Source organism: Etheostoma cragini, chromosome 2 (assembly GCF_013103735.1).
Source record: "Etheostoma cragini isolate CJK2018 chromosome 2, CSU_Ecrag_1.0, whole genome shotgun sequence".
In the NCBI taxonomy this organism is placed as follows: domain Eukaryota; kingdom Metazoa; phylum Chordata; class Actinopteri; order Perciformes; family Percidae; genus Etheostoma; species Etheostoma cragini.
The window spans coordinates 18893782-18919416 of NC_048408.1; the positions used below are offsets into that span (position 1 = coordinate 18893782).

The window sequence follows — 25635 nt, forward strand, 5'->3', positions numbered from 1 at the left end:
TACTGCAAAAGTTTCCACTTCCCATTACAGGCCACTGCCTAGCTGTGGAGAGATTTAGTAATAACCATCAGTTGTCAAAGTTGGGTGTCCCTTTTTCTTATTACTGCCCAGGGGGGTGCTATGATGATCACAGGGCTGATGATGTAGTTTGGTTTACCAGCAATTTCTCTCCCTCCCACTTTCCCCCCCTCTCTCTCCCCCTGAGTGCACCACTGGAGGAGTCTCAGCAGGGGGTATCCTCCTTTTCCAGGCTGTATGCACTTGCTACAGTAAACATCCTCTCTCCTGCATCACCCTGGGATGAGCAGACAGACACAAATCACTGTATCGATGCAATGGGGCGAAGCAAGTAAAGGGGAGTGAAGGACATAGATTTTTTTGTATTTTATTGCATCCCACGATGATGAGAGGTACTAGAGCAAAATAGAAGGAAAGAGTGAACACCTCTGTTTAAACAGAACAGCCCGTTCAGACGTTAAATTCAAGGGCTATTATTGAGTATTTTCTTCAAATATGTGGCCATTACACACACTGATATCAGCCACCATTTTAACTTATTTTGGTAAAAAAGGGCCTGAAGGAGAAAGACTGAATCACACATCCTGTGACAATTTGATCACCTGAACAAAATACTGCACAAAAGGAGGTAATTTTATTACATATAAATCCAGATTTTTTCCACAATCCATACCTAATTACCTATCAAGACCTTGTGTTAATTCATGGTTACTTCATGTTTTTCCCACCCAAACTTTTTATTATTATAGAAAAAGTCTACAGATTCTCAGGTTGGTGACGCTGACCATGACAAGAGTTTAAAATCTGCTCTTTATATTGCACATGTATTAATGATCCATTACATGATGACTCCCTGAACTTTTCAGATCAAAACAGCATCTACTTAATCACTACTTTTCGCTGACAGCTTTGGAACAGAGTGCACTCTCTCTCTCAACCTTTTCCATTATAAATTATATCCCACTCATACTGTCTCGCCACTGCGTGTGTGTTTTTGTGCATACCCACTCCCCTACAACTTCCCCCAGGCTGTCTGTTGATGCAACAGAGCAGCTACCAGCCTACTGGTTGACTGTCAGCCCAGAGGAAGCCCTGCAGCCCTGGCTCACAACAGCCATGAGTGACTGTGACGGCAAGCAAGAAAGCCTTCTGTGTTGCAAGTATGTGACCCCTTGTTGATTTAATATCCTCAATAATATGCTTACATTTAGGCAGATACTGTTGCAACTCTTATCACATGCATTTCACAGCTTGTGTAATAAGTCAGGGAATGCTCGACTCCCTCATACTCCCAATGACAGTCGGAGAATGAGGACAAACCACCTCAAGTGCTGCACTGAAGGGCAGGTGTGTCGACTGGAGACACTGCAGCCTGTGTGTAATCAGTAACCACATTGCATGCATGCACAAAACTAATACTAGTACAAACAGTAATGAAATGCTCAAACTGGGAGGCAAAGTGGTGAGGTTATTTTATTATTACTGCTTCCCTTGAAACACAATATGGCTGTGCGCCTTCATTGACACAGGTTTGACTTTTGCCCTTTGAACCGCATTCAGTTAAGTGCTCACCTGACGTGTTTATTCAGACAAGTGTTTTGCCAATATAGGCCATCATATGTTATAGTTGGTAATGCAGCTTAAAAAAACTCTCTCGACACCTGCTGTGCTGGTAGGCTGGCTGCTGAGTGGTGGTAGGGCACAGGACACACAAAAGCTATTATGATTGTGAACAAAAAAACTGGAGATTCCATGGGAAGAATGTGCATAGGTAAACTAACCTGATGATAATGACATGTCTTTATTGTTGGAGTAGCTCACAGGGGACGATGAGGCGCACATTTCCTGTTGAACCCCCACTGACCCTCCTTCTTGCTCTCTCTGTGCAATGTGTACTGTATCTAACCTTGTCCGAGTACCCCCTGAGTGCAGAACTCAGCAGACAACTCAAGGCAGCTGAATTATATTTTGCCTGGACACCCAGAAACCCACCCGCCTGTGCTGGGAAACTACCTGGCCGCAGGTTTGCTGATCGTTTGATTTAAAAGGCCTTGAGGCCCTGTGAAATTGGTTTTATTGTGCTGCAGTAGATCACATTCCCAGAGAAACGTGCAGTTATTAAATTGATCACAAACCACTTGACACAAGGTTAAACTTAAGGGTTTCAGTGCCCCTGGGGGGCTGAGTCTGTGCATGCTATGTTAAGGAAGAAATATAACTTTGCTAGTATCATAGAAAGACAATCTCGCTCTCTATTAAGCAGTCTCCAAAAAGGTCCTCAAATGGCATGTCAGGTACTTAAACTGTGGGCACCACAGTAGTTTACTTTCCAGCAGCAACCTAACTTTCTACTTTGGTACAGGGATGGTCAACAGGGGGTCCGGGATCCTTAGGGGGTCCTCGAGAGTCAATGCAGGGGGGCCTCCAAATTATTGCAACCTTTTGAATATTCAAAAATTAAAATGTCTATTAATCCAACATTTTGTTAGCAAATAAAAATCCCCACTGTTGATAGGCTTACTGGCCTATAGGGACGTTATTTTAGGCCCAGTTTAAGATGCAACTTTATTTTAAGTAGTAGGCTAGGGAGTCCCTGCTCCGTCTTTCTTTCAATTAAGGGGTCCTTGGCCTAAAAACGTTGAAGACCCCTGCTGTAGTAGCTAGATAAAACACCCAGTGTTCTTTCTGTCCTCACCTTGAACTCCACAGACAGCTGCGGGGTGTACTCCAGGGTCCACAGCCCTCGAACCAACGACGCCAGCTGCTCGGTCACCTCTCCTCTCGCGGTCCGCGGCTCCTCGCCTCTCACCTCCCCGTTCACCCTCCTGTGGCCCAAGTCAGACTTGTACTGCTCCAGCCCGAGGTACTCGGCCAAGAGGTCCGTGTTGCTCAGGCACTGAACCACGGCGTTCATGAAACAGGTGTTTCCGTGGTTCTTCAGCCCCAGCACCCCGGGGGTCTTGTCGCCGTAGCACCACGACAGCCTGTCTTTCACTGAACCGTGAGTAGAGGACGCCGCGGAGCTCTTCTTCACGGTTCCCTCTCTGGAGCTCTGCACGCAGTCGTCTTTGAATCCCACAGAAGTGCCTTGCCCGAAGCCGCCGTCGTCGTCCTCCGCGTCCGGTGGTTCCGCGTCGCCAAAGTGCGCCAAAGTGCCTAAAGTTTTAAGGATCCTTCCCATGAAATTCCCAAAAGATCGCAGCGACTTCCTCCTGATAAACTTCCCAGTTTTGTATTTCTTCTCTTTTCGCTTCGTCGTTTTGGGTTTCATGGCTTTTCTTGCCTTGTTTTCCTTGCGGGTATCCATGGCTCCTACTACTTCATAGGACCGAGAGAAAATGAAACAGGCTGTGTGGAGTCGCACCTGTCTGCCAGGCTGTCTACCCTCCTCCTCCTCCTCCTCCTTTCTCTCAAAAAAACCTTACCGCTGAAGTAGCACCGATTTGGTGCCAATAAGGCACATGCTTACTGATATTATTCCCTTGACATCACGATAATTCCCATTACGATATCACCAGTCCGCGTGTTTTGATGCGCGACGCTCCCTCCAGGAACTACACAGAGGAGACGCTACTTCCCTCCACACAGCAGCTTAGGACACTTCCTCATCGATGGCGATGATCGGCGCTGGATCGTAAGCGGTCGGTCGGTCTGTGTGTGTGTGTGTGTGTGTGTCTCTCTCTCTCTCTCTCTCTCTCTCTCTCTCTCTCTCTCTCTCTCTCTCTCTCCCTCTATTCTTCCCTCCTCTCCTGTCTATGGTTCTACTACGAACACGTTTATAGTTGCAGGGCATCGTCTAATGCCCGCCCCTTAGACATGGATTTAATTAACCTGGATTGCATTACTTATCACAATAGAAAGCTTTATACAATGTGCAGGAAATCCTTTTCACACTGTTGCTGACTGGCAAGGAGCACATAACTGGACATGTCTTGTTTGTTGCTCAGGGAACAAGGAAGTCGTTGATGTTAATAGGTGTCAAGCACTGTAGCCTTAAACTGCCCCCTGTAGGACTAGTTAGCCTACAACATCACCTGCCTAACATCTTCAGAGGGTGTCTTAAAAAAAGACACCATTGGCATTTGTTGGATGATCCTACCATAGGGGCTGTCACAAAAAGCTCAACCTCTCTTTATTTCCAACCCCAATTCTAAAATGAAGAAACATCAGCTACTGAAAGCTTTTTGGTGGTATATTATCATCATTCTGTAGTAAGAGAACGGACTAATTAAATACAGTGAGACCAATGAGAGTAAAACTTCTCAATGACCAGAGAATAGTGCTGTATGCAGTATGTTTATATTACTAAATATAATAATTATAATTATAAAAGACGCAAAACTGTATAAGGGTCTACTTTTGCTTCACTTTGCTATCGAAATCACTTCTGTCCACACTCCACAGTATAACATGCTCACTTTTACAGACACATGTACAGCATCCTATAAATAGCATGGCTGCTACCTTTGTACACAAGAATGCTGCTGCTGCTGCTGCTAGAACCTGGAAGCTCCACGAAGTAAGTCAAATGGATGTTACAGAACCATTTGGCCAGACAAGTTATTTGCAGTTCAATGGGGATTTACCATCTTTTGTGCTATATTCAGATTCTAATCACTCCAAGCTTAATTTCACAGCTCACCAGTACTAAAGATTGAATTTAGTGGGCCAGTTGGGCTGATTTATTGAAATAGGGCCACATCCAATATTTCCCTTATTCTCTATAACCCCCCCCCCCCACACCCCCCACCACCACCCAATGCTCTTATTCCAGCATTGTTAGGAAACATGTACAAATGGTTATCATTGTTACAAATAAAACTGTGACTTCCTTACAGAAAATGACCCACAATTTTGGTTTACGTTGCGGGTTTGCCATGACATTACATTGACGATTACTTTGATTAGCCATTTTGAACAATACTGAGGAGAGTGGGTTCAGATCTGAGACAGTTAGAGAGGACTTCTGATACACGTTGCCTCTCTCTTTACCCAGAATCCTTCGGGCAATCACTATTGATAGATTATCTGACAGCAGCCGTGTGCTTAAGCGGCCAAGAATCTGGGCCTACTCTTTGTCTCTACAGTAACATACATAAGAATCATATCTGAGTACATGTAATGTACTGTATAATATGCCTTGTTTTCACAGATTCTGATTTAATCTGCAATTAGGACTGTAGAACTGCATTCATTCCACAGTTCTCATGAAGTCTAAAGAATCCTAATGCAGACACTTTGGTGTGAAAAATAAGTTCCTGTGCCTTGAAGTGTAATTTTAAATTCAAGTAAATTGTCGCTTTGTGAATTTCCACCTATAGTCACCTCCTGTGGGGAATTACCATTCAAGAGAGTACACTGCTCAGGAAGTCTAATCTCTTCACTTGTTTATAGATCATCCTTTCTCAGATGGAAAAGAAAACCATCTAACAAAGTCATTAATGCTTGAAATTTTACATTTATTTCTTTTGGTGCTAGAGTGTAAACCTATTCTGCAATGTTAACTTTTGATAGGAAAGTTAACATTGAACTCTGATAGGAACATTTACTAAGTGGAAAGATTAAGGGAGAATGTTGGCTGCATTTGCATATCATACGGTGTTACTGGATTAAAAGTGTCTGTTTCTTCCACATGACATGTCCAGTATTCCATGTGTCACATTAAGAGGAAGAGGCGTGAGGGAACCGCCATCGGAGAATGGCTCCATCTGCGCTGGTGCTGACTAAGGTGCGGTTGTTGGAGCAGACCTTGATGCTGGTGATACTGCCACCATGAGCTATTCCTGTGTGGGTTACTGCACCTTCCATGTAGTCCCACACCTTCACCAGCTTGTCATCTCCACCTGTCGTGAAAAGGTGAAAAATATGTCAACGACCTGAAAGAAGTTTGATCAGAGCAGGCATTGTAGTATCAGCAGAGGAGATGAAAGTTAAAGGTCCCATAGGCAGGCTGGGGGAAGGCATGTTAATGTTAAAAAACCTCATAAAGTGACATTTTTATGCCATGGGACCTTTAAGGCTCCAAGGGGTTGGAGACCACACTACTATATTTGAAAGTAAAAAAGACAAATGGACTATAACACAAGAATGCCAGAATCAATACAAATCTAAGCAGTTAATTAAATAATTGTTAACTAAAGGACACAAACGTTATTCACAAAAAAAAAGACAATCATGCTTTTATCTAAAAATGAGCATTATCAGCAATGGACCGAAGCATGTGTATAAGGAGCAAAGCAACAGAACAAGTCTGAGACGTGTAATGGGACATACCTGTCACAAAGTGTTTGCCATCCTGTGTGATGTGCATGCCATTGATGGCCCCAGACAGCGAGCCCTCCAGTTCTCTAATGGCAGATCCGTCGTACACGTCCCAGAAGGCCACCTGAGAGGGAAGTTAACACATTACACATATTTCATATTTGTTCATCACTGGCATTGTTAATGGAAGACTCGGTCAGTGTCCAAGAGGGAGGGAGAGTCTCTTTTCTTTACTGCCACGAAGAACAAAAATCTGGCATCATAAATGACACATAACCTTCTGATCTCTTTGCAGTAATTTGAATTATAGAATTTTTTTATAGTATATTGCTTTTGTAGATTGATGCAGTCACTGGACAGACTATTGGGCTCACTATACAGATGATGCAGGTGACAACATTGCTATGTTATTGTGCTATTTTCCCATCATGTTGTCATTATTATAAACTGTATTATTTCCTATTATGGATTAAATGCAATGTGTGATCTCAAACCCCCTTGAACTACCTTTACTGCTTTATTATTCATAAACTGTTTTGGAAATGCTATGGTTAGCACACACACACACACACACACACACACACACACAAATTGAAACTATGTTTGCTGATGTAAATGAGACTTAATCATTCCTCAAGCTTTATAGCTGTCAAAGTATCAAGTCCCACAAAAGGCAATTTTATTCGAAGTTATTTATAGCGCAGGCAGCAGAAACATCACAGTACCACACGGCAACAAGGGTCCTTTCTTGTTATTTTCATGTCTAAGCTGATTACATTTGAAAAGTTAAGTACTGTAAATAATTGGCCAGATGGATTTGATAATTAAAATCGGTCTTCTGAGTCACATTACATGAAGGTGGTTCTAATAGAAGATGAAGTGGCCCTTCTGAGCATTGATCTCAGTCCCTATGTGTGTTTACAGTCCACAGGCCAATTCCAAACACAGGCTCAAAGTAAATCAAGTGTTAAAAGCTCTACACGACATTTAAAGATCAAATTACTAAAGCTCTGTATATGTCCTGACTGTATTGCTGCTAACAAACAATAAACAGATGCTTACTATTTAACTAAACTAAATGAAATCCTATGCAGTATTATATTGGTTGGCTGTTTGTAAAAGGTAATGTGTAAAAGTTAATGTTACACAGAGCTGCACACAACGAGCCCAACCTTTATAATAGCCTCTAAAATAGGATTTCTTTTCTCTGCACAAGATCATGCCTGTAATACATTATGGGATGGGACATGTAATCTCACACAGACAGATCAAATACGGTTGGTTTTTATGGAATGGAAGAGGAATAAGGCTTGGACAAAAACTCTTATTTATAGTTTCAAAACTGCAGAGGGATTCTCAGAGCAATGAGCTTTGAGCATTATTGTGGGGGCCGTTTGAAAGTACAGGATTTGTCTGCTACATATTGGCTTATCCTGATGGAATGGCTTGGTGATATTACAATTCCTACAAAATAACTTTGCAAACATAATTTGGGAAAACACAGCCACAACCGGAGGGGAAAACGGTTCATTATATACAGCGAATACAAATTTCTGAAATCCTTCCGTGTTTAACTCAGTATCACATCAAAACATAAGGCGTACAGCTGTGCAGAATATGCAAATTATTTTAGCTGACGTGTGTTTCATCAGAGTGCTATCTTTTCAAGAAACACCACAAAAAAGCAGTACCTAGAATTACCGCCTCACTGTTGTATGCCTCCGCCAACCAGTCAAGTTGCAGTTTACATTTATGTCTGTCCAGACTTATAATATATGGAGTAAAGACTTTGAAGAAATCTATTAAAAGACATTAAGTCTCTTTTGGGTTGAGATGGAATTAATCACTATATTGACATGTATGATTCCAGTGAATAATTTCCAGTGAGAAAAGATGTGATGTTGTCTTCACTTACACACTATTTTCTCACAGGAGTAAAGAGGACTGATAGAGAGCTTAGACATAGTGCAACAAGAATCACCTAAAACTCAATATCAGCAAAACCAATGAGCTGGCAGTGAACAGGAGGCCCCCTGTCCTAGTTGCCATCCAGGGAGAGGAATTGAAGTGGACAGACTCATACAAGTACTGTTGTTGGGTCCAAATCAATAAAAGTCCGGACTTGAGTCACAACACTATAGCCCTCTTAAGGAAGGGACAGAGCAGACAGTTCTTCCTGAGGAGACTCGGATCCTTCAGTGTGTGTAAAAAGCTCCTGGAGATCTTTTATTAGGCTGTAGTAGCCAGTGCTCTGTTCTTTGCCGTGCCAAGCTTTTAAGGCATGCATACTGGGTGATCAGGTAGGAACTGGACCGAGTGGAGGCAATGGCGGAGAGTAAGACGAGGTACAAAATCAAAGCAATCTTGGAAAACCCTCCTCACCCTCTCTACAATACGGTGTGACAGATTGGCAGCCTGGGAGTTATTCCTCATCCAAGACGAGGGTTTAACGATGGAAGCCCCTTAAGGAAAATCTTTGATGTTATATAGGGATATATAATTAAATTGATTTGATTGTTCCTGTTCTGCTGTATGTCAATTAGTGCATACGTTTATTGAGAAAAAAAAAAGAAAGAGTCAAATTCCTTGTAGTATGTGTTCACATGCTCGGCCAATAAAGCTGATTCTGACTGAACACAAAGTTGTCGCCATGACAGTAGACAATGCTTTACTATGGATGCTGCTGCAAAGAAGCTACACATTCTGAAGTGTGGATGCTTAACACACATCTTCAAAAAAATATCTAAACAATCACTACAGTTTCAAGATGGGCACCCAGAAGTATTGTCAATAATTCAGTATCTGATCAAATGTATAATATGATCACAATCTCCCCTTTTGTCCTGAGTTATGGTCATAAATTATGGCCAGAAAAGTTTTTTTGCATTACAATTTCACAGTTAAGTTAACCATTGTCCTTTAGGATAGAACATCACTTCATAATTTTATCTTATAAGGCATTTGTGTAAAATGTTATGATTATTGTATAAATTCTTGAGTTATGGCCCAAATGTATTTTGTGAGATCACAGAGAACTTGACCTTTGACCACTCAAATCTATGTAGTACATCATTGAGTCTTAGTGGACGTTGTGCCAAATTTGAAGAAATTCCCTCAAGGCGTTCCTGACATAATGCATTCACGAGAATGGGGCTGACAGTCCTCCTTCTTTTCCCCCATGTCATCTTCCTTTGCTTCCTCCAAAGTCACAGCCTCTCCCTCCTTCATTATCTAATTTCAGCAGCTTATTAGAGACTCCCACCTGTGTGAGTTGTCTTGGCCCATCTGTGTTGCCTCTACCTCAGCCTAGGAAACTGGCTTATAGCCACAACATGGGCCACCAGGAAATTATTTACATGCAGCAAGCAAGGGTGAGTCTGAAACACTGGGCCTGCTGTTGGTAATGCTCATTTTATAACCAGAAAAGACCTGAAGTCCCAGCCAGCGTAGTCACCTCAGCTACAGACAAGGTCAGCGTTGCTAACGAATCCTTTAAAATTATGCATTCAAAATGAGCCACACAAGAGCCAAGTTGAGTCTTTCAAGAACGTTATTGAGTGAATACAAAGACAAATGATGCCTTATACTAACGTCTCAGAAAGAAAAGACCTTATGGGGCCACTTTTGTGTTTGAGAGCTTAAGGGGCATACCATGTAACCACAGCGTTCCACATTTGATTCCATCAAGGAACCTTTGTCACATTTTTCCAAAAACTTAACATTTATTGCAGGATATGCTGCTATGTTCATATTATGCTGCTAGTACTACTACATTTTAATTATGTAAGTATCAAAGCTACAGTGGCGGCTGTGGCTCAGTGGTAGAGCGGTTGCCTGCCAATCGGAAGGTTGGGGATTCAATCCCTGGCCCTGCAGTCCCGTGTCGAAGTGTCCTTAGGCAAGACACTGAACCCCTAGTTGCCCACGATGCTGCGCATCGGAGTGTGAATGTGTGTGAGTGTATATCTGATGAGCAGGTAGCACATTGTACGGCAGCCTCGGCCACAGTGTATGAATGTGTGTGAATGGTGAATGTTTCCTGTATGATGTAAAAGTGCTTTGAGTAGTCGTTAAGACTAGAAAAGCCCTATATAAATACAGCACATTTACATCTCTCCATTTAGCAAAACACCTTAAAAACATTAACTAGCAACAATGTAAAAACTGCTTTCTATCATTTTATCATTCCCATCCTCCTAAACTACACTGGGGAGAGAGTAAGCACCATATGGTCTACACTAAATGCAACACCAAAACATGCATCATCATCATCATCATCATCAATACAACCTCTCCCTACCCTAGTTTTTCCATGGCCAGTGCCTTTCTCTTCACACTTTCTCTCAGTTCTGGTGGTTTCCTTTCTGTGATTTTATTAGAGGCATGCTGGGATGTGATTGCAGGGTTGGAGTAAAGAGAGAAGAGAGAGCAGAGCATTGGTATTTGTTCACCCAGACAGAGCACCTGTGTCCTAGGATGAGCAGATGGTGGCTCTGGCTGGCCCTCGGGTGGCATAGGCACATCCACAGGAAAGCACAAACACCAGAGCACTCCCCTCTCTCATCGCTCATTTCTCTCTCCCCATTCCCTGAATCCCTCCTTCTCACTCTGTCTCCTCTCACTGTCTCCGCTCACTCAGCACATCCACAGCCCAACTTGTTCTCACCTCTCAACATGCAAAGGAGGCAACAATATGGGTCTAGAGTGTGGACGGGTTCACGGGGTGTGGATAGAGTGCACAATCAGGAACCAAGCATTTCCTTCTGCCACTGTGAACTTATGACCTTATGTAAATAAAGTGCTGAGTTAATCAAAATGGTTCACAAAATAAGAGACTTGTTATTATTATGTAGAGAGCAGAGCTTTTGTTTCATAATGACTTGCAGCCAACACAGCGACTTAATTATGTTCAGCTGAGAAACAAATCACAAGCTTTTCAAACTAATCTTTGGACATACAAGTGTGTGTGTGTGTGTGTGTGTGTGTGTGGGGGTCTTCACTGTGCTCCTCTACGCTGATTTTACCAGAGTGGCAGGCTTTTCTCTCACACACACTGAGTGGAGATTATAATAACAAAAACAGCATAATGAGACATCTAGATTATGATTGTGTGAGTGCCAGTCTCTTTGCACCCCGAGGGATTTTCAATCATTACTTTTTCTTTCTGTGAGACATGTCTGCTGAATTTTGTCCCAGGGAATTACAGTATTTGCTAACCAGCTCTTTGTTTACCAACTAGTGCATGAAACCAACCAAAACTGTTTTTAATAAAAAGATGCATGGGCAGATTTCTGAGACCACAGTGAAGGGATATACTGGTAATAAGAATTGTAAATACTGCCTACTGGAATTGCCTTGAATTGTGTACTGCTGCACTAAGTACTGTGGTGGAATATAACTGACAAAAGTTTAATTTTTTTGAGATTTATGGTTTTCACAGGACAGCAACTCTACAAACATATGATGTTCTTATAGAACATGATGCATCGCTAAAGATTGAATGACCCAACAGTTTATAAAGGACTTAAAATTAGCGCAACTTTAAACGACTACAGCAGTAAATTGTTACGTACACACTAATGCAGCAGTAAGACTAAACCAAGACTAGTGAGCACTTTTGATACTTTAAGTCAATTTTGGAGATAAGTGATAATACTTACATATTTTATATAGGAAGGTTTTGAATGAAGGACCTTTACTTGGAGTGAAATATTTTCACAGTGTGGTATTAGTACTTTTACTCAATTAAAGGATCTAAATACTTCTTCTACTATTCACTGTCCCAAAACACACCTTTCTGTCAGTGCCACTGGTAATGAGCTGGTATTCTTCTGGGTGGTAGCACACCGTCCGGAACAGTGTGTTGGCAATCACCATTTGAAGACTTGCAAACCGCCTACAGCAGGAAATGCAGAAGAAGAAAAAAAGCAGAGAGGAGGTTGACTTTCACCAGTATAGAAGGGGTCTAGCATGACTACAACACAAACTGTCAAGTGCAGTGTAATGTGATAAAGCATGTTTAATTTTCAAAACAAAAAACAGAATATGTATTGTTACAAATTCAAAAAACACTTAAATGTACCATGCAGTCACAAGGCAAATAGAAAATGCACACATATGCACAACTTCCTCTGTGAACACAAACAAACATGTGTCTGATTGGGCAATCAAGATTCATTAAGGCTATTGTCTCACTAATATTCTTTTCAACATCAGCTTGTTAGTATTGATTCGAAAAAGGAAATTGACGCTTGGTCATTGAAGGGGAAAAAGTGAAAAAACATGCACACCATCTGAGTTTTTAAAGGTTTTATTCTCTTCAGAGAAGAAGCCCCACATATTAAAGGATTTAAAGCTTTCTTCATGAAGAATGCAATGGATTTATTTTTGTATTTCTACTGTACCAGCTAGACACCAATGAACAGTTTCAGCACATCACTCTTGTCACAACTCGGACCTGAAGGCAGCACTCTATTTTCTGTCAGGTCCTCTCTGATATCTATGTATATTATCAGTAATTATTTATAATATGTTTTGTACTGGAAAATGTGATGAACTGATCCAGTCACACCTTTCCATTTGGTCTGCTCTTTGGTTGTGGGGTAAAATGCAAAATAAGTTAATTGCAAATTTGACTCAGTGTAGCGGCTTTGCATGACAGATACTACTGCTAGAAACATAGAGGCATTTTGTGAACTAAATACACAAGAACAAAGAGGATACATGTGAGAGATGTATGTGTTGTTGTTACTGCCTTGTGTTCAGACACAAGTGTTTGTGTATGCAGACGGGCTACTCACACCAAGTCCCAGATGATGCAGGCACCATCAGAGCTGGCAGTGACACACTCTTTGTCGTCACTCTTGATTTTGATACAATTGATGGTGGCTTTGTGCTCTTTCATGGTCTCCAGCAGCCGATGGCCGTGTGACTGCAGCTCCCAAACACGCACCTAAAACGGGTGAACCCAAACTCATTCAACCTCAGCGAAGACCCTTTTTTACATCAGATATGACAGTTGATCAGAATGCTTTCACATCTTTGTTTCAGTTATTTGTCTTTAAAAAAGATATTATAACGGTTTCCAATCTGTCTAACTGCAATAACATTGAATGCCACAGTGTTCAAACATATACCAGGATTTGCAGGGTCTGTACAGTGCATACATTATAGACTTGGATCTGTATCATAGATGTTACATTTGCACTGTTTACTATTATTATTGTTGCTTCATTTTTCACATGCTGCCTTTTAAAATAGTTTCATTTTGTATATTTGTAATATATATTGTAGCTAAAGTGAGTTCTGTGTATAACAATGTTCTCAATGCTGGAGTTCATGTGGAAAGCCCCTGGTGATACTTTGAGCAACGTTTCATGATGTGTTCCCTCTTAGTGTTTTATAAATAGTGATGTTGATGCTATCATAGCAGTGCCCCTAGCTCTCCCATTCAAATGGTCATTTGACCAAAAACAAGAACACGATAAATCTTAATTTATCTTAAATCTTTAAAAAATTACCTATTCAAATTTAAGACTTCATTTAGAACATTCACATTTTTATCCTTAAAACCATTTAATCAGATTTAGGAAGAATTCTAAAACACACAACAGCCCAAATTGCCAATTTTAAGCATATATCTTCTCAATTATATTATTATATAAAAATGTGTCCAGAAAATGGTGCGTTGTGCAACCAACTGTTCATATACTACACATGGTGTGTGGTAGCAAACAGTTGCATCTTGGAGGAATTAGTGCACACTGCAATTCTAAAATGTAACATCATTATGTCGCTTGTGGATGATTTCAATGTGTTGCTTTGTTTTTTCATTTTATGACAACACTGGAAGATACACCATTTTTTTTTAAACAATTCTATGTTTGAGGTTTATCACTGTTACATGTACTGACCTGCCCTTCCCCCCCTCCACTGATGATCCTCTTGCAGTCCCTGGTGCCAGCGATTGCTGTCACACCCATTCTGTGCGCATTGTGAACGATGAGCATGAGCCGGCCACTTTCCGGCGCAAACACACGAATCTTACCATCATTCCATGCTAGAAGAGAGTGAAATACATTTTTAAACCCAGTTATCAGGAAAATTAATTTGATTTAATGTGTATCAGTTTACTGCAAGTAGGTAACTTCAGAAAAGGTTTACTAATATAATTATGACGGAATTTCTTTTTGCAATAATGAGCTCCAATTAAATCTTGCTTGCTAATATCTCTCTCTTATACCTACCACTGATTATGCTATGTCCATCAACCATGAAGTCCAGGGAATTGCAAGTCATGTTGGGTACAGTAATGCGCAGCAGCTCTTTGGGCTTGTCTATGTGCCACAACCTGATGTCCTCCTCAGAGCAGGTGGCAAATAATTCTGATGTTCCACTAGTAGAAAGAAAAAAGAGTAAAAAATGTGGAATTACAGCTCAGTGAATGTGGTTATAACCATCAGTTACAGTAGAAGAAGAAGAATGTAGATTTGTTAATTTTGTTACTTTACACATTACACACATGGGCCCAAATTACACACACGTGCAAACAGGACCTATACACATGCATTACATGGAGAGATGTCAGAGCAGCCTGCCCATGAACAGGCACCTTGAGCATTTCAGTAGTCAGTGCCTTACTTAAGGGCGCCTCGGCAGTGCCCATGAGGTGAAACGGCCCTTATTCAGCTACCTGTCCACAATCTGTACTTAGTCTGTACGGGGACTTTAATCAACATTCCTAAGCCCCATGGACTGGGTTAATGTTGCCCCATACATAATGCTAATTGAGTTAAAGGCATATCACCTTATGTTTAACCAAGTATCTATGTAATTAATGACATGATGATGTTGGATTCAATACATTACACAGGTGTTTGTACAGTATACCTATACCAGTAGTGTTTTTCTAAACTCAAACCGACTTGAATGAGGCAAGCATATGTCACCCTCTAGTGAGCAAAATGGGGTACTGAATGTCAGACATTATGAGAGATGAATGTTGTTTAAGTGGTTTACCCAAAAATGACAAACAACTATATACAATACAAGTTTAACTATTTACAATACAAGTTTAATCATCACTTGTACTTGTTGCACTATAGATGACACAAAGAATAAAAACTTTCTTGTAAAATCTGTGCTTGTGGAAAAAAACGTAGAAAAACCCAGGGAGCAAACCTGGCATTACAACATACCTGCCTATCTCAACTAGCCAGCTGGCCCAATACTGTTCAGAAGTTGGTGTGTCTTGGTATTTGTTGGAAATGAACTGAATATTAATCTCCAAAATGTTGTCATAAACATAACTGATTTAAAAAAGTTTAAAAGTGCATTGTAAATAATTCTATCTTGTCACGCTCCAGAGCAAAGGGTTTATTTTACAGCATGATTTATTATTTATTATATAGGAAGTTTTATTTCTCGGAATTTCTTGAAATTCAAAAGCTGTAAAAGAATTTGCCGTGTTGTTCTCTCTGGAGGAACTTTCACTCTTTCTCCGTGAATTGTCTGTGTGCCACTTACAAAGATATGGCCACGTCCTTGACAGCACTGTTGTGGCTAGTGGAAATTAGTTCAGATTTGAAGTTCTCATAACTGAAGCGGTACATCTGAGCAGCCTCCGTTCCAACAAAGAACTGCTGGCCCTCCCCTCTTATAGCGATGGAGGTTACCCCCTTTTCCAGCTGGACTTTCCTAATATAGGAGAAGAAGACAAAAGGAGCACTAACCACAGCTAAACTGTTTACATTATATACTGGAGGCACCCTAGATATGTATTTTAATGTACAAAATATAGAGAAAAAAGCTGTGAACCTTGCTAAACATGTATTACCAAATGTAAGATTATTTTTTTATTGTGATGATTCAAGTGACACAGTTCTTGGACTCACTGAAGAGTTTTGAAGTTAGTCTTGGAACACAGAGTGAAGGTGCCAGATCCCGAGCCTACAAGCAGGTCTCCAGACTTCAGTATCCTTATGACATTAACACCCTGAACAGAAAGGAATGAGCCTGAGATTTAAGTAGCTTGACTAGCTGAACCATGTCTAGACAGACCTGGTGTGTTTTCTCAAATATTGCAAAACTGCACATACAGTACTCACAAACAAGACAGATTTCAAGAATGACAAGGAAGTCCACAACTATCCACTAAAGAGATATAATAAATTACAGTCGCAGATCAAATAAAATATATGAGATGAGCCTTTGCATATATTTCAAAAGTAGCATTCCATCAGGAATACAGTCCAATCAGCTCTTTATGTGCAGCAGGAGTCCTCGATGTGAGTGAGCAACAGCTGAAATTACTATCACAGAGACAAATTAGGAATGTAAGCACTCTCGTTGTGCTGACCTACCAGGCTGTATTTTGCTTTAACTGGACCATAGTCACTCAGAAGCCCCGTCTTCAGGTTGATTTTCATTATGTCTCCACTGGTGGTGCCACAGAAAATGAATGTATCATCCTCTGCAATCTGTGTTATATAAACAAGTCAACATGACTAATATTAATGTAGCTGGTGTAGGTTTTTGGACAGTTGGAATTTAAAAAACTGAAATGCCAAATTAAATTGCTAGCCATGTTCATAGATTGTTAACTATACATTGCCCCCAAATGCATCTACTGAAACTGTGCCACCAATCATTTTGTGACTTTTGGCATTAGCCATTTTGCAAAACTCAGATGGACCTCAAAATTGCAAACTAGTTAAATAAGCTGAGTAAAAAAAGTATGTGAATGAAATACTTCAATGGCGTTGTACCTCTATACATTTCACAATCCTTTTCAGCTTGCCTGTCTGACACTCGGTAGGCCTGATCTTCCTGTTGGGGAGGTCCAGCTCCCAGACACGCAATGTTCCGCTGCCCAAAAACAGGACCAATGATATAAATATTCTCAAAAAAACTAGTTACTTACTAGTCATTAATTGGTTTACAGAATGCCAATAGACACTATATACTCACCTCCCGGCAGAAACAAATATATTGTTGTTTGTGTTAGAGTACTGCACAGTGAGGCAGTGACCAGCGCTGTGCGCTGCAGCTGGGCTCCCACAGATGGCCTGCTTGGTCTCAATATCCCATACCACTATGCTGAAAAAAACACCCAAAACAACACTAAACAAATATAGAACATGTAAAGTTGTGTGGATTTACATAGTACTAAGTATATATACTACTAAGGGATAGTAAGATTCTTTGTTACATTTTCAGTAAAAGAGACAATTTGCTTCTCTCTTCTTTTCACTGAAAAACTGGTTTGCAGGAAGTTATAGTATTTATTAAGTGTTACAAACTGTAATAATGTGCCCATTTTGCATAAAATGGCCACTGCAGTCAAAATGCTGCATGCCTTACTGTGGAGATTGGTCATTAAAAAAAAAAAAAAAAAGAGTGCAGAGCTTATTATGAGATTTTTTAACTACTATCCTGGTTTTCAGCTGATCCGACCGTAAAAATAAGTCTATAAGGTGATCACGTGTCTCTTTTCCTAAATCCTTTGTGACACAATCTGTTTTTTTTTAAGAGCGAGCACTACAGAATTGCACCACCCACACTTGTTGTTTACCTGCCATCATCCTGGCCTCCAAGGGACACCAGGTACTTGCTGTTGGGAGAGAAAGCCAGTGCCTCTACCTTTGCCTTGTGGAGCAGCAGCTGGGCATAGATTGTTCGCTGTGCATAGTCCCAGATGATAATCATAGCCTAGACAAATATTTAAAATATTAAAAATGTTACATGTGAAAATGACACATTTCTTTTGCCATTCCTTACTGTAGTGTAAATGGGATTAAGCCCACATATTTCTAAAGCAAAAAACAATGACTACTTTCTTATGTTCCAAACAACATCAGAAGGGAGAAAACAAATTAAACAGGTAAGTGCTGATGTTGAGGATTCAGTTGAGTTCTTAAACTTTAAATACAACGTATAGCAACTACGCCTACCTGAAAGCCCATGAAGTTGACCTGTCCGGAGGCAATATATAATCCACTTTTGGACACTGAAATGCAGGATACATTGTTGGTGTGTCCATGCAGGAACTCCTGTTTGCCATCTTTGATTCTCTTTAGGATGACTGTGCATCCCAGAGGATAGATTAGATGCTCTCTGTCTGGATGGACTCTCAGGCCAGAAAACACATGCCCTAATAACACAAAATGTAGCATTACCTAAAATAGAACGTGTTTTAAGATAGAAAAGGACAAAGGTAAACTGTTTGTGATCATGATGGATGGTCTCTTATTTCAAAACTAGATCTGCAGATAGCAATGAGAATGCGCAACATTTCCCAGATTTACAGTTTACGTATGTCCAACCTAGTAGCTGCACCGTGGGGTCTTTCTATAGTGTAAAATAGTTAACTAGCTAGTTAGCAAAACACTTTATCTGGCCACCTCCTTATTTGACCATTTTAAAACCTAACGTTAGCTCTGACAGTTAGCTAATATATCACAAAACCTAGCTGTAAACCTATATATACGTTACACTAATTAAAAAGAATCCCAGGTGTTCCATGTGCGCAAATTAGCGTGTTAACTAGCTGTAACGTTAACTATTCCTTGAAGTTTGATTTGTGTTAACACTGGGTTAGCTAGCTAACAGGTAAGAACCGTTTGCAAGACAACTTACCGTTGAACCCAATAACAGCCTCCAGTTCAAGTTGAGGCACTCCCTGTGTTTCAAGAGCCATAGCTTAAAAAGGTATAAATATAGCCTATATTTTCTGTAAAGTGTCGAGATAGCTAGGCCTACTTTTATCAAAAAATTGAAGTATTGTTAGAAAAACTAACGCAACCGTAGTTTTCCCAAACAGCCCTGATAGTTCAACTAACATTACACCAAACAAACGTTACTTAGCAACAGCTGGGGTTCTATCAGCCACTGTGATTGGTTGGTGTTTCTATGGGGGAAACCATAGACTGTATATTATTGAATATAATATATAATTAATATTAACGGTCTATGGGTGAAACTGTAGGCATTCTCGCTGCAGCCATGCTTCAGGTGCTCTTGGAAATGTTAAGGTTACTTCTTCAAAGTAGTGCACATACAAACTTAAAAGTCAAATAGCTGTGCCACCGGGAAATATAAAAGCTATTTGGTTTAGGAAGAACAATAACAACTACATGTCTAAGACACATTTTGAATTCTTTTAATTTATTTGCTATTTGTAGAGATGGATCTACAATTTAATCTGAGACCTGACATAACAATCGTACAGGCAACTGTGGTTTTACCGGAAGGCAACATTTAGAAGAATTATTTGGACGTCATACACAATAAAAAGATGCTCTAACTGCAATTGCTGTTATATGAAGACAAGTTTATTGATTACTATACTTTATATAAAATAGCTTAAGGAGATTTATGTAGCTCAAGGTTCAATTCATATCATTGTGAGCACAACTAAAAGTACATTTGAGCACATCAACTGAATTTGTATTTAAGAATGTGGTGGGCCCATTGTGTTGTTAATATGCAATGAACTACAGCACAATGTAGTTATCACAGTATGCAACCAAGTATGTATATAGCATTACAAAGAACATCAATGTATTATATAACTACACAATATATATGTGATACATAATAAAGGTGCAATATGTAATACTGACGTATCTTCAGTTTTATTTGAGCAAAACTGCTACTGCACTTCTGTAAAGGTTGAACAATAAAAATAAAAAACTTTAAAAAAATGTGCTATACAGAGTACACACATTTTTTTATTTTTAGGCATTTGTTATTTTAATTTCAAAAAAATTTAAAAAAGAAAGTACAATTTAAGAAAATCAGTGAGCTACTGGTATGGACTGAACCATGCTCATATCTTGTGCTGGTTATTGTGTGTGTGCCTTCTATCGTTCCGTGAGTGAGGTAGCAGATTAAGTTAATGACTATTTGACTATTTCTGTCAGATTTAGTCAAGACTTAAGTCTGACATCTTCATTAATTATACAGCCTTCTGGCAGTGTAACTTTTCTTTGGTTGCTACACATATTTTGGTTAATAACAAACAGGAATTTATTCCATGATATGAGATATTCCTCCACACTGTCTGAAGGCTAGTCCAAATGTATGATAAAGTAAGTTGTGCTTCTCCAGATTCAGCAGTGTAGTTTAATAGCAACATACATCGTTACCCAATTAACAGAACATAACTTAGGTCAATAAAAACATTAAGATAAAAAAGCTAAACTGGAGGCTTGTACTGAGAATTTCTAACTGATATTGTGTAGACAACAAAAAAATCAAGCAGCAAGGTGAATCGCCACTCAGCTTCAAACCGTTTCTCTCAACAAACTACACATGACCACAAATGAGTTAATTTAAGCTTGACTGTGGCTCAAAGAAGATAGCTTGACGTTGAAGTGTCCTTCTATAAGGATTTCCCTTTTTTCAACTGCTAGGATTCTCAGAGGGTCCTTCAAAACTTAATATGTCTTTGGACGTGTCCATAGACATCTGTCTGTGTGTGTGTGTCCTCCGGTGTCTGCTAAGAGAATGACTCCATGAAAACCTGCGACCACAGGTGAGGCACAGATAGGGTCTTTCTCCTGTGTGTGTCCGCTGATGTTTTGTCAGTGACTTGTACCGCGTGAACGTTGCCCCGCACTCGTTGCAAATGTATTTCTCCGACTTAATATGAACGTTTTGCTCGTGTTCTTTCATGTTGCCCAGCTGTGAGAAGCCTTTACCACACACAGGGCAAAGATGTGGTTTCTCTCCTGAGTGGGTCAAACCATGAATATTCAAATCCTGACGAGAATAAAACCCTTTTGCGCAGACAATGCATTTGAATGGTCTTTCCCCTGTGTGACTCCTCATGTGTCTTTTAAGCCCTTCTGAGCGGGAGAAGCAGCTCTCACACAGGGTGCATCTGAAAGGTTTCTCTCCCGTGTGGGAGCGGAAGTGCCGACGGAGTTCCGACGCCTTGAAGAAACACATCCCACAGTCTGCGCAGCAGTGAGGTTTTTCTGGCTGCTCCTCATGCGTCTTTTCGTGTGCTTTGCAGTGACCCGACTCAGAGAATCCTTTTCCACAGACCGAGCAGGTGAAAGGCTTTTCCCCGGTGTGCATTCGCTTGTGCCGGACAAGTTTGTTAAGTTTACTGAATGTCTTCATGCAGTATGAACACTGATGAGGCACCTTTGGTTTCTTTGAGTGGGTGTGCTTGTGTCTCTCTAACTTTGAAGGCCTGTTGAACACTTTCCCACAGTCAGGACAGGGGTGCTTGTTCGTCCTATTGTGGCAATTCTGGTGTCGCATCAGCTTCTCTTGTTGTGTGAAACTCTTATCACAATGCTGACACTGATGGAGAGTTTTAGGCTTCCTCGTGTGTACAGGTTTATGCCGTTCTAGCTTTGATGGTCTGTCAAATACCTTGGCACAAATGGAGCAAGGGTAACACTTGTCTGATATGTTACCATCTGGCTGGTTGGAGTTCTCGGGCTCAGTGGCAGTTGAAGCATCATTGGAATCTGATTCTGACATCACCTTCTCAACGACTTCTCGGGGACCTGAGGAACAATCACATCAAAGAATATGCTCTGATTGAATCAAATCTCTGCAGAATGCAAGGATTACCTTTTAACTGTGGTCATTACACGGCTTGGTTGAATAAGACGGCATTCTGCGGTCTGCTATGTTTTTATAACAGACAGTTGCTAAGTATGGACCACAAATAAACTAGTTTTAAAACGTTGCAGCCGTCTAAGCCTGTCCGTCTTGGCTCAACTCAAGTCAGCTGATGGTTTTGCTGTGACTCAGCTTGTTGTTGATAATCCGTTTTATTTTAATTTTACAAACAGCTGGTCAAAATGGAAAAGTTTTATACAGATCTTCAACAACTGCCTGAAAGCACGGTAACGTTACATGATCAAGCGAGCTAGAAAGTGACTGAAGAGAGGGAGTGCCCAGGAAAAAGTGACTCAGAGAAATAAAACGCGTTTTCGCCAAAAATCCTTAAAATCCAATCCTAAAATATTTCTGTTTTTGTCAAAATATTAGTTGATTTGGTAAGTAGCCATATAATAAGAGGGATAATGTAGACACAGGCATTATAGCTATAGGTAGGGCGTGGTATCGTTAAAAAAAAACGGTGCTGATACCAATCCCATAACTTTTATACCAGTTCCTAAACAATACTTTTTTCAATACTAAATGTTACTTAAGAAAAATAAATTACAAGGTAACACATTAAGACACACAATCTTTTAGTTATTTTTTTAGCCCCTACTACATGAGAACAGGTTATGTACGTAACAGTGTTTCCTGCGTGTCTCTACAATGTGTAACGTTAGCCAATCACAAACATTATTAGATCTTGGTAGAAGCATGCTGCAGGCTAAGTGGCACTGATGAGATTTGCTCCTCCATAGTTATTGAAATTGTGTACTAGTAGTGACCATCAGTTGTGTAACAGATAACTGTTTTGTAACTTAAGTGATGAGAAAAAATAAAAATACATAGACGCATCAGCACTTACTTTCCTCTGAAGATTCTTTTTTAGAGACAGCTGCAGTGTCTGGGCCCATGACTGCAGCCTATTTATATAAAAAGACACAATTATATCAGTATTGTAGAGCAGTGATTAATAATGTATAATATAGCCAGGCCAACACTGGAGTTTGAAACTGGTTTTGGAGATTAAAAAATATGATAATGATATACTGGCCAAAAGCAATTATTTTTCGAACATAAACAAAAAAACTTGACATGGATCCCTAAGATTTTTTTTATTATGACACAGTGAGCGAGACATATTTACTAAACGCCATGTCAAATTTTATTTTTCATAGATCATAACACATTTATGTTCAACTGTGTAAAATACATGACAATGATAAAAGCAAGAGAAACAAAATGTTTAAGACACCACAGTATGTTTTGTATGGCCGGGTTCAGTTATTTGGGTAAATTAGTGAGATTTTTCTTATTATTGTGATTCATGCATAGCTTTGTGTTCCAGAATATAAGACTATCATATTTTTACTGCACGCTGACATCCAGAAATGTAGTGTGCTGGATGAGGACAACACAGAGAGGAGCATATGAAGCAAACCTATCTAGCTGTTCTCTCATGCTCTCAGCCAGCCAGAACTTTTACATGTTTTATTTAGCTACAGTATGGTGTGTTAATAATACATTTCCCAGAGAATTTAACTAAGTATGAAGAGATGGAAAGGTATTCCTCTGACCTTCTTGCCAGATAGCCAGCGTGTCTGAAGCTGGGTTGCAATAACAAAGGCCAATTTGTTGGTATGTGTGTAGCACCATCGCCTGTTTAGATGGATAGGGTTACTATTTATACGATTATGTGTGAACAGTTGACGTTATTTAGTTTAGCTATTTAAAATGATAACTTTTAAGCTTCACCAAGCTACATATCAGCAACGTGTTAACTTACTCTTTTGAGTAACGAAAGAGAATGGAGGGAATCACGAAAAAATGATAGACGACAAAAATGTAATAGGAGGTATTTGAGCTATTGAACACAACGTACCTCGATTTGGACCGTAGACACTGCTGACACCATATGTTCTTATGATGTGTTTAACATCTGTAACTAGGCAGGGCAACTACGCAATGTTTTTGAATTGAGCATGAAACCGTGCCATGACAAAGAAACCCCAACCGTTGCATGGTTAACCCAAACTATGTTACTGCTTATAACAATTTGAGGGCGGACATTCGTTTAATCTGGGACACCCATGCACACAAAAACAGCTAGAAAGCGTTAGCTAATTTAGCTAAAGCTAACGTTGTTGTCGCGTGAGCTAGCATAACAAAGGTGAATAACATTACGCAAGGCGCCTAATATTAAGTCCCACCTCTCTAATTATCCTTTTAACCGAAGGTTGTCACATGTTTTGTCCGCTAGGTTTTACAGTTAACTTAATTCACATTTCTTTCACTGTCTATAGTAAAGAATAGCGAGTCGCTGCAGCTTGCTAAACATTGTGGAGTTGATGCCCGTTCGCTTGAACGATACCTTCAAATACCCCACGTAAGTCTGGAAATTAACGTTCAATAGGCGTTAAAGATTTCTTGTCATTTTACTGTTCATGTGCCACGTGACATTACCTGATTTGTGCTGTGTTATCAGATAGATGAGAACATAGTCTGCTTTATGTATAGCGTAATTGTTTTATTAAAATGTATCTTGCAAATTAAGAAAGTTACAGTTGACGCATCCCAAATCCTAACGTTAACGTCACACTGACTGTAGCTACAATTGAATTCAGACCGGACAAACTGATATTTTTGTTGTTGTTTGTTTCTTTGAATGCAACTAACGTTATATGTTTTGTTTGTTATTACAAAAAAGAAACAAACAAACTTACAAATGTTACAAATTTAACATTTTCCTTGTCCATATGATCTTTTTACAGTAACTGGATGTATCCCTTACCACTTAAAATAGTTCCAACTGCACTAGAACGCAGCAAATGTCTCATAAATCTAGGACCCAAATTGGGTCGCTCATTTATTTTTGGTAGGTAGGATCGAACCCATCATCCACCAAGCCTAGTCCAAGATGTGGCACCTACCGTATGAACTACTGTACAATATGTATATACTTGTATAGGCATTTGATAACTGTCAGGTAGTTTTAAGAGCATTAAACAGAAAAAATGCCCACCTACAAAAACATATGTAGGCCTATTGACATAAGATAGTGAACACAGAAAGTAAGAAATGAAACGAACGAAATGAAAAAATTTCAATATGAAACATTTGTTTTTGACTACATATGTGAGGAAACTGATCCTCACATGTTAAAAGTGCATGCAGTTTAAGTGTGTTTCAAGATAAACTGCAAAATAATACAAACAACATGTAGAACTAGGAAGACATCCAAGAAGGGTACCAACAGATTTGGTTGAAAATCACAAGTAACTGCAGGCCATTCACTAGCCAACGTGTGTGTGTGTGTGTGTGTGTGTGTGTGTGTGTGTGTGTGTGTGTGTGTGTGTGTGTGTGTGTGTGTGTGTGTGTGTGTGTGTGTTCTCTTTGTCTGAAAAGTCAGAAAGCATGTGCTCATTTGTAATGATAAATACATATTTTTTCTTTGACATATTCTACAGATACATAATATAGAATAATATAAAACTATAAGGTGTCAGTTATGTAATGTTTTTAATGTTGGTGATATGATGTCAATATGACTGTCAACAGATCATTTTCACTGTCTACGTTTGCTGAGAACCACTCACAACAAAGGCATTTGCCAATCCCCGTAGTGGTATGTTGCTTAGTTGCTTAGTTTTAGTTTGCTCCCAAGTTGTTGGTTCTATTGATTAGTCAGACTGGCTATAGTGGCTAGAGTTAGCCATTTTAGCAAAAATA

At 39.9% G+C, this 25635-nt stretch overlaps 3 protein-coding genes across 5 annotated transcripts in view; all 3 read right to left on the reverse strand.

Annotated features, from left to right (window-relative positions):
* usp43a (ubiquitin specific peptidase 43a) overlaps positions 1-3678 on the reverse strand; it is a 96813-nt gene extending 93135 nt beyond the window's left edge. For both annotated transcript variants that reach the window (XR_004659988.1, XM_034896897.1), the window contains exon 1: positions 2714-3678. Coding sequence is in view for 1 of the 2 variants with exons in the window: in XM_034896897.1 (XP_034752788.1) it covers positions 2714-3325 (612 nt within the window). In the remaining variant the exon portion in view is untranslated. The remainder of the gene's footprint in view (positions 1-2713) is intronic.
* A 1778-nt stretch (positions 3679-5456) lies between these two features.
* On the reverse strand, positions 5457-19180 carry cfap52 (cilia and flagella associated protein 52). Its single transcript, XM_034896989.1, has 14 exons — positions 18916-19180; positions 18231-18430; positions 17852-17988; positions 17248-17376; positions 17046-17145; positions 16641-16757; positions 16173-16273; positions 15805-15975; positions 14526-14674; positions 14193-14338; positions 13080-13231; positions 12073-12175; positions 6292-6403; positions 5457-5861 (listed from the first exon to the last, which is right to left on the reverse strand). The coding sequence occupies exons 1-14, from the start codon at positions 18974-18976 to the stop codon at positions 5680-5682; spliced, it is 1860 nt and encodes a 619-aa protein (XP_034752880.1). The 5' UTR covers positions 18977-19180; the 3' UTR covers positions 5457-5679.
* Positions 19181-19567: 387 nt separating this feature from the next.
* Positions 19568-24270, reverse strand: LOC117961533 (zinc finger protein 501-like). 2 transcript variants are annotated; one of them, XM_034900298.1, is made up of 3 exons: positions 24117-24270; positions 22772-22829; positions 19568-21803 (listed from the first exon to the last, which is right to left on the reverse strand). In XM_034900298.1, exons 2-3 carry the CDS (start codon positions 22818-22820, stop codon positions 20683-20685), a joined length of 1170 nt encoding a protein of 389 aa, XP_034756189.1. In that variant the 5' UTR covers positions 22821-22829; positions 24117-24270; the 3' UTR covers positions 19568-20682. The 2 variants fall into 2 exon arrangements, with proteins under 2 accessions (XP_034756189.1, XP_034756181.1); XM_034900290.1 differs by having other exon boundaries at positions 23789-24270.
* Between the last annotated feature and the right edge of the window lie 1365 nt (positions 24271-25635).

Bases quoted from the DNA above. Each gene is read 5' to 3' on its own strand.
- LOC117961533 (XM_034900290.1), bottom strand. From the start codon at position 23,821: ATGGTGTCAGCAGTGTCTACGGTCCAAATCGAG. The intron at 22,830-23,788 runs GTACGTTGTGTT...TTATATAAATAG, and splicing joins TGTCTACGGTCCAAATCGAG to GCTGCAGTCATGGGCCCAGA. The intron at 21,804-22,771 runs GTAAGTGCTGAT...ATTGTTCCTCAG, and splicing joins AAAAGAATCTTCAGAGGAAA to GTCCCCGAGAAGTCGTTGAG.
- cfap52 (XM_034896989.1), bottom strand. From the start codon at position 18,976: ATGGCTCTTGAAACACAGGGAGTGCCTCAACTTGAACTGGAGGCTGTT. The intron at 17,989-18,230 runs GTAGGCGTAGTT...ATATTTGTCTAG, and splicing joins TCAACTTCATGGGCTTTCAG to GCTATGATTATCATCTGGGA. The intron at 14,675-15,804 runs GTAAGTGGCACA...TCTTTCTACTAG, and splicing joins AAGGACGTGGCCATATCTTT to TGGAACATCAGAATTATTTG.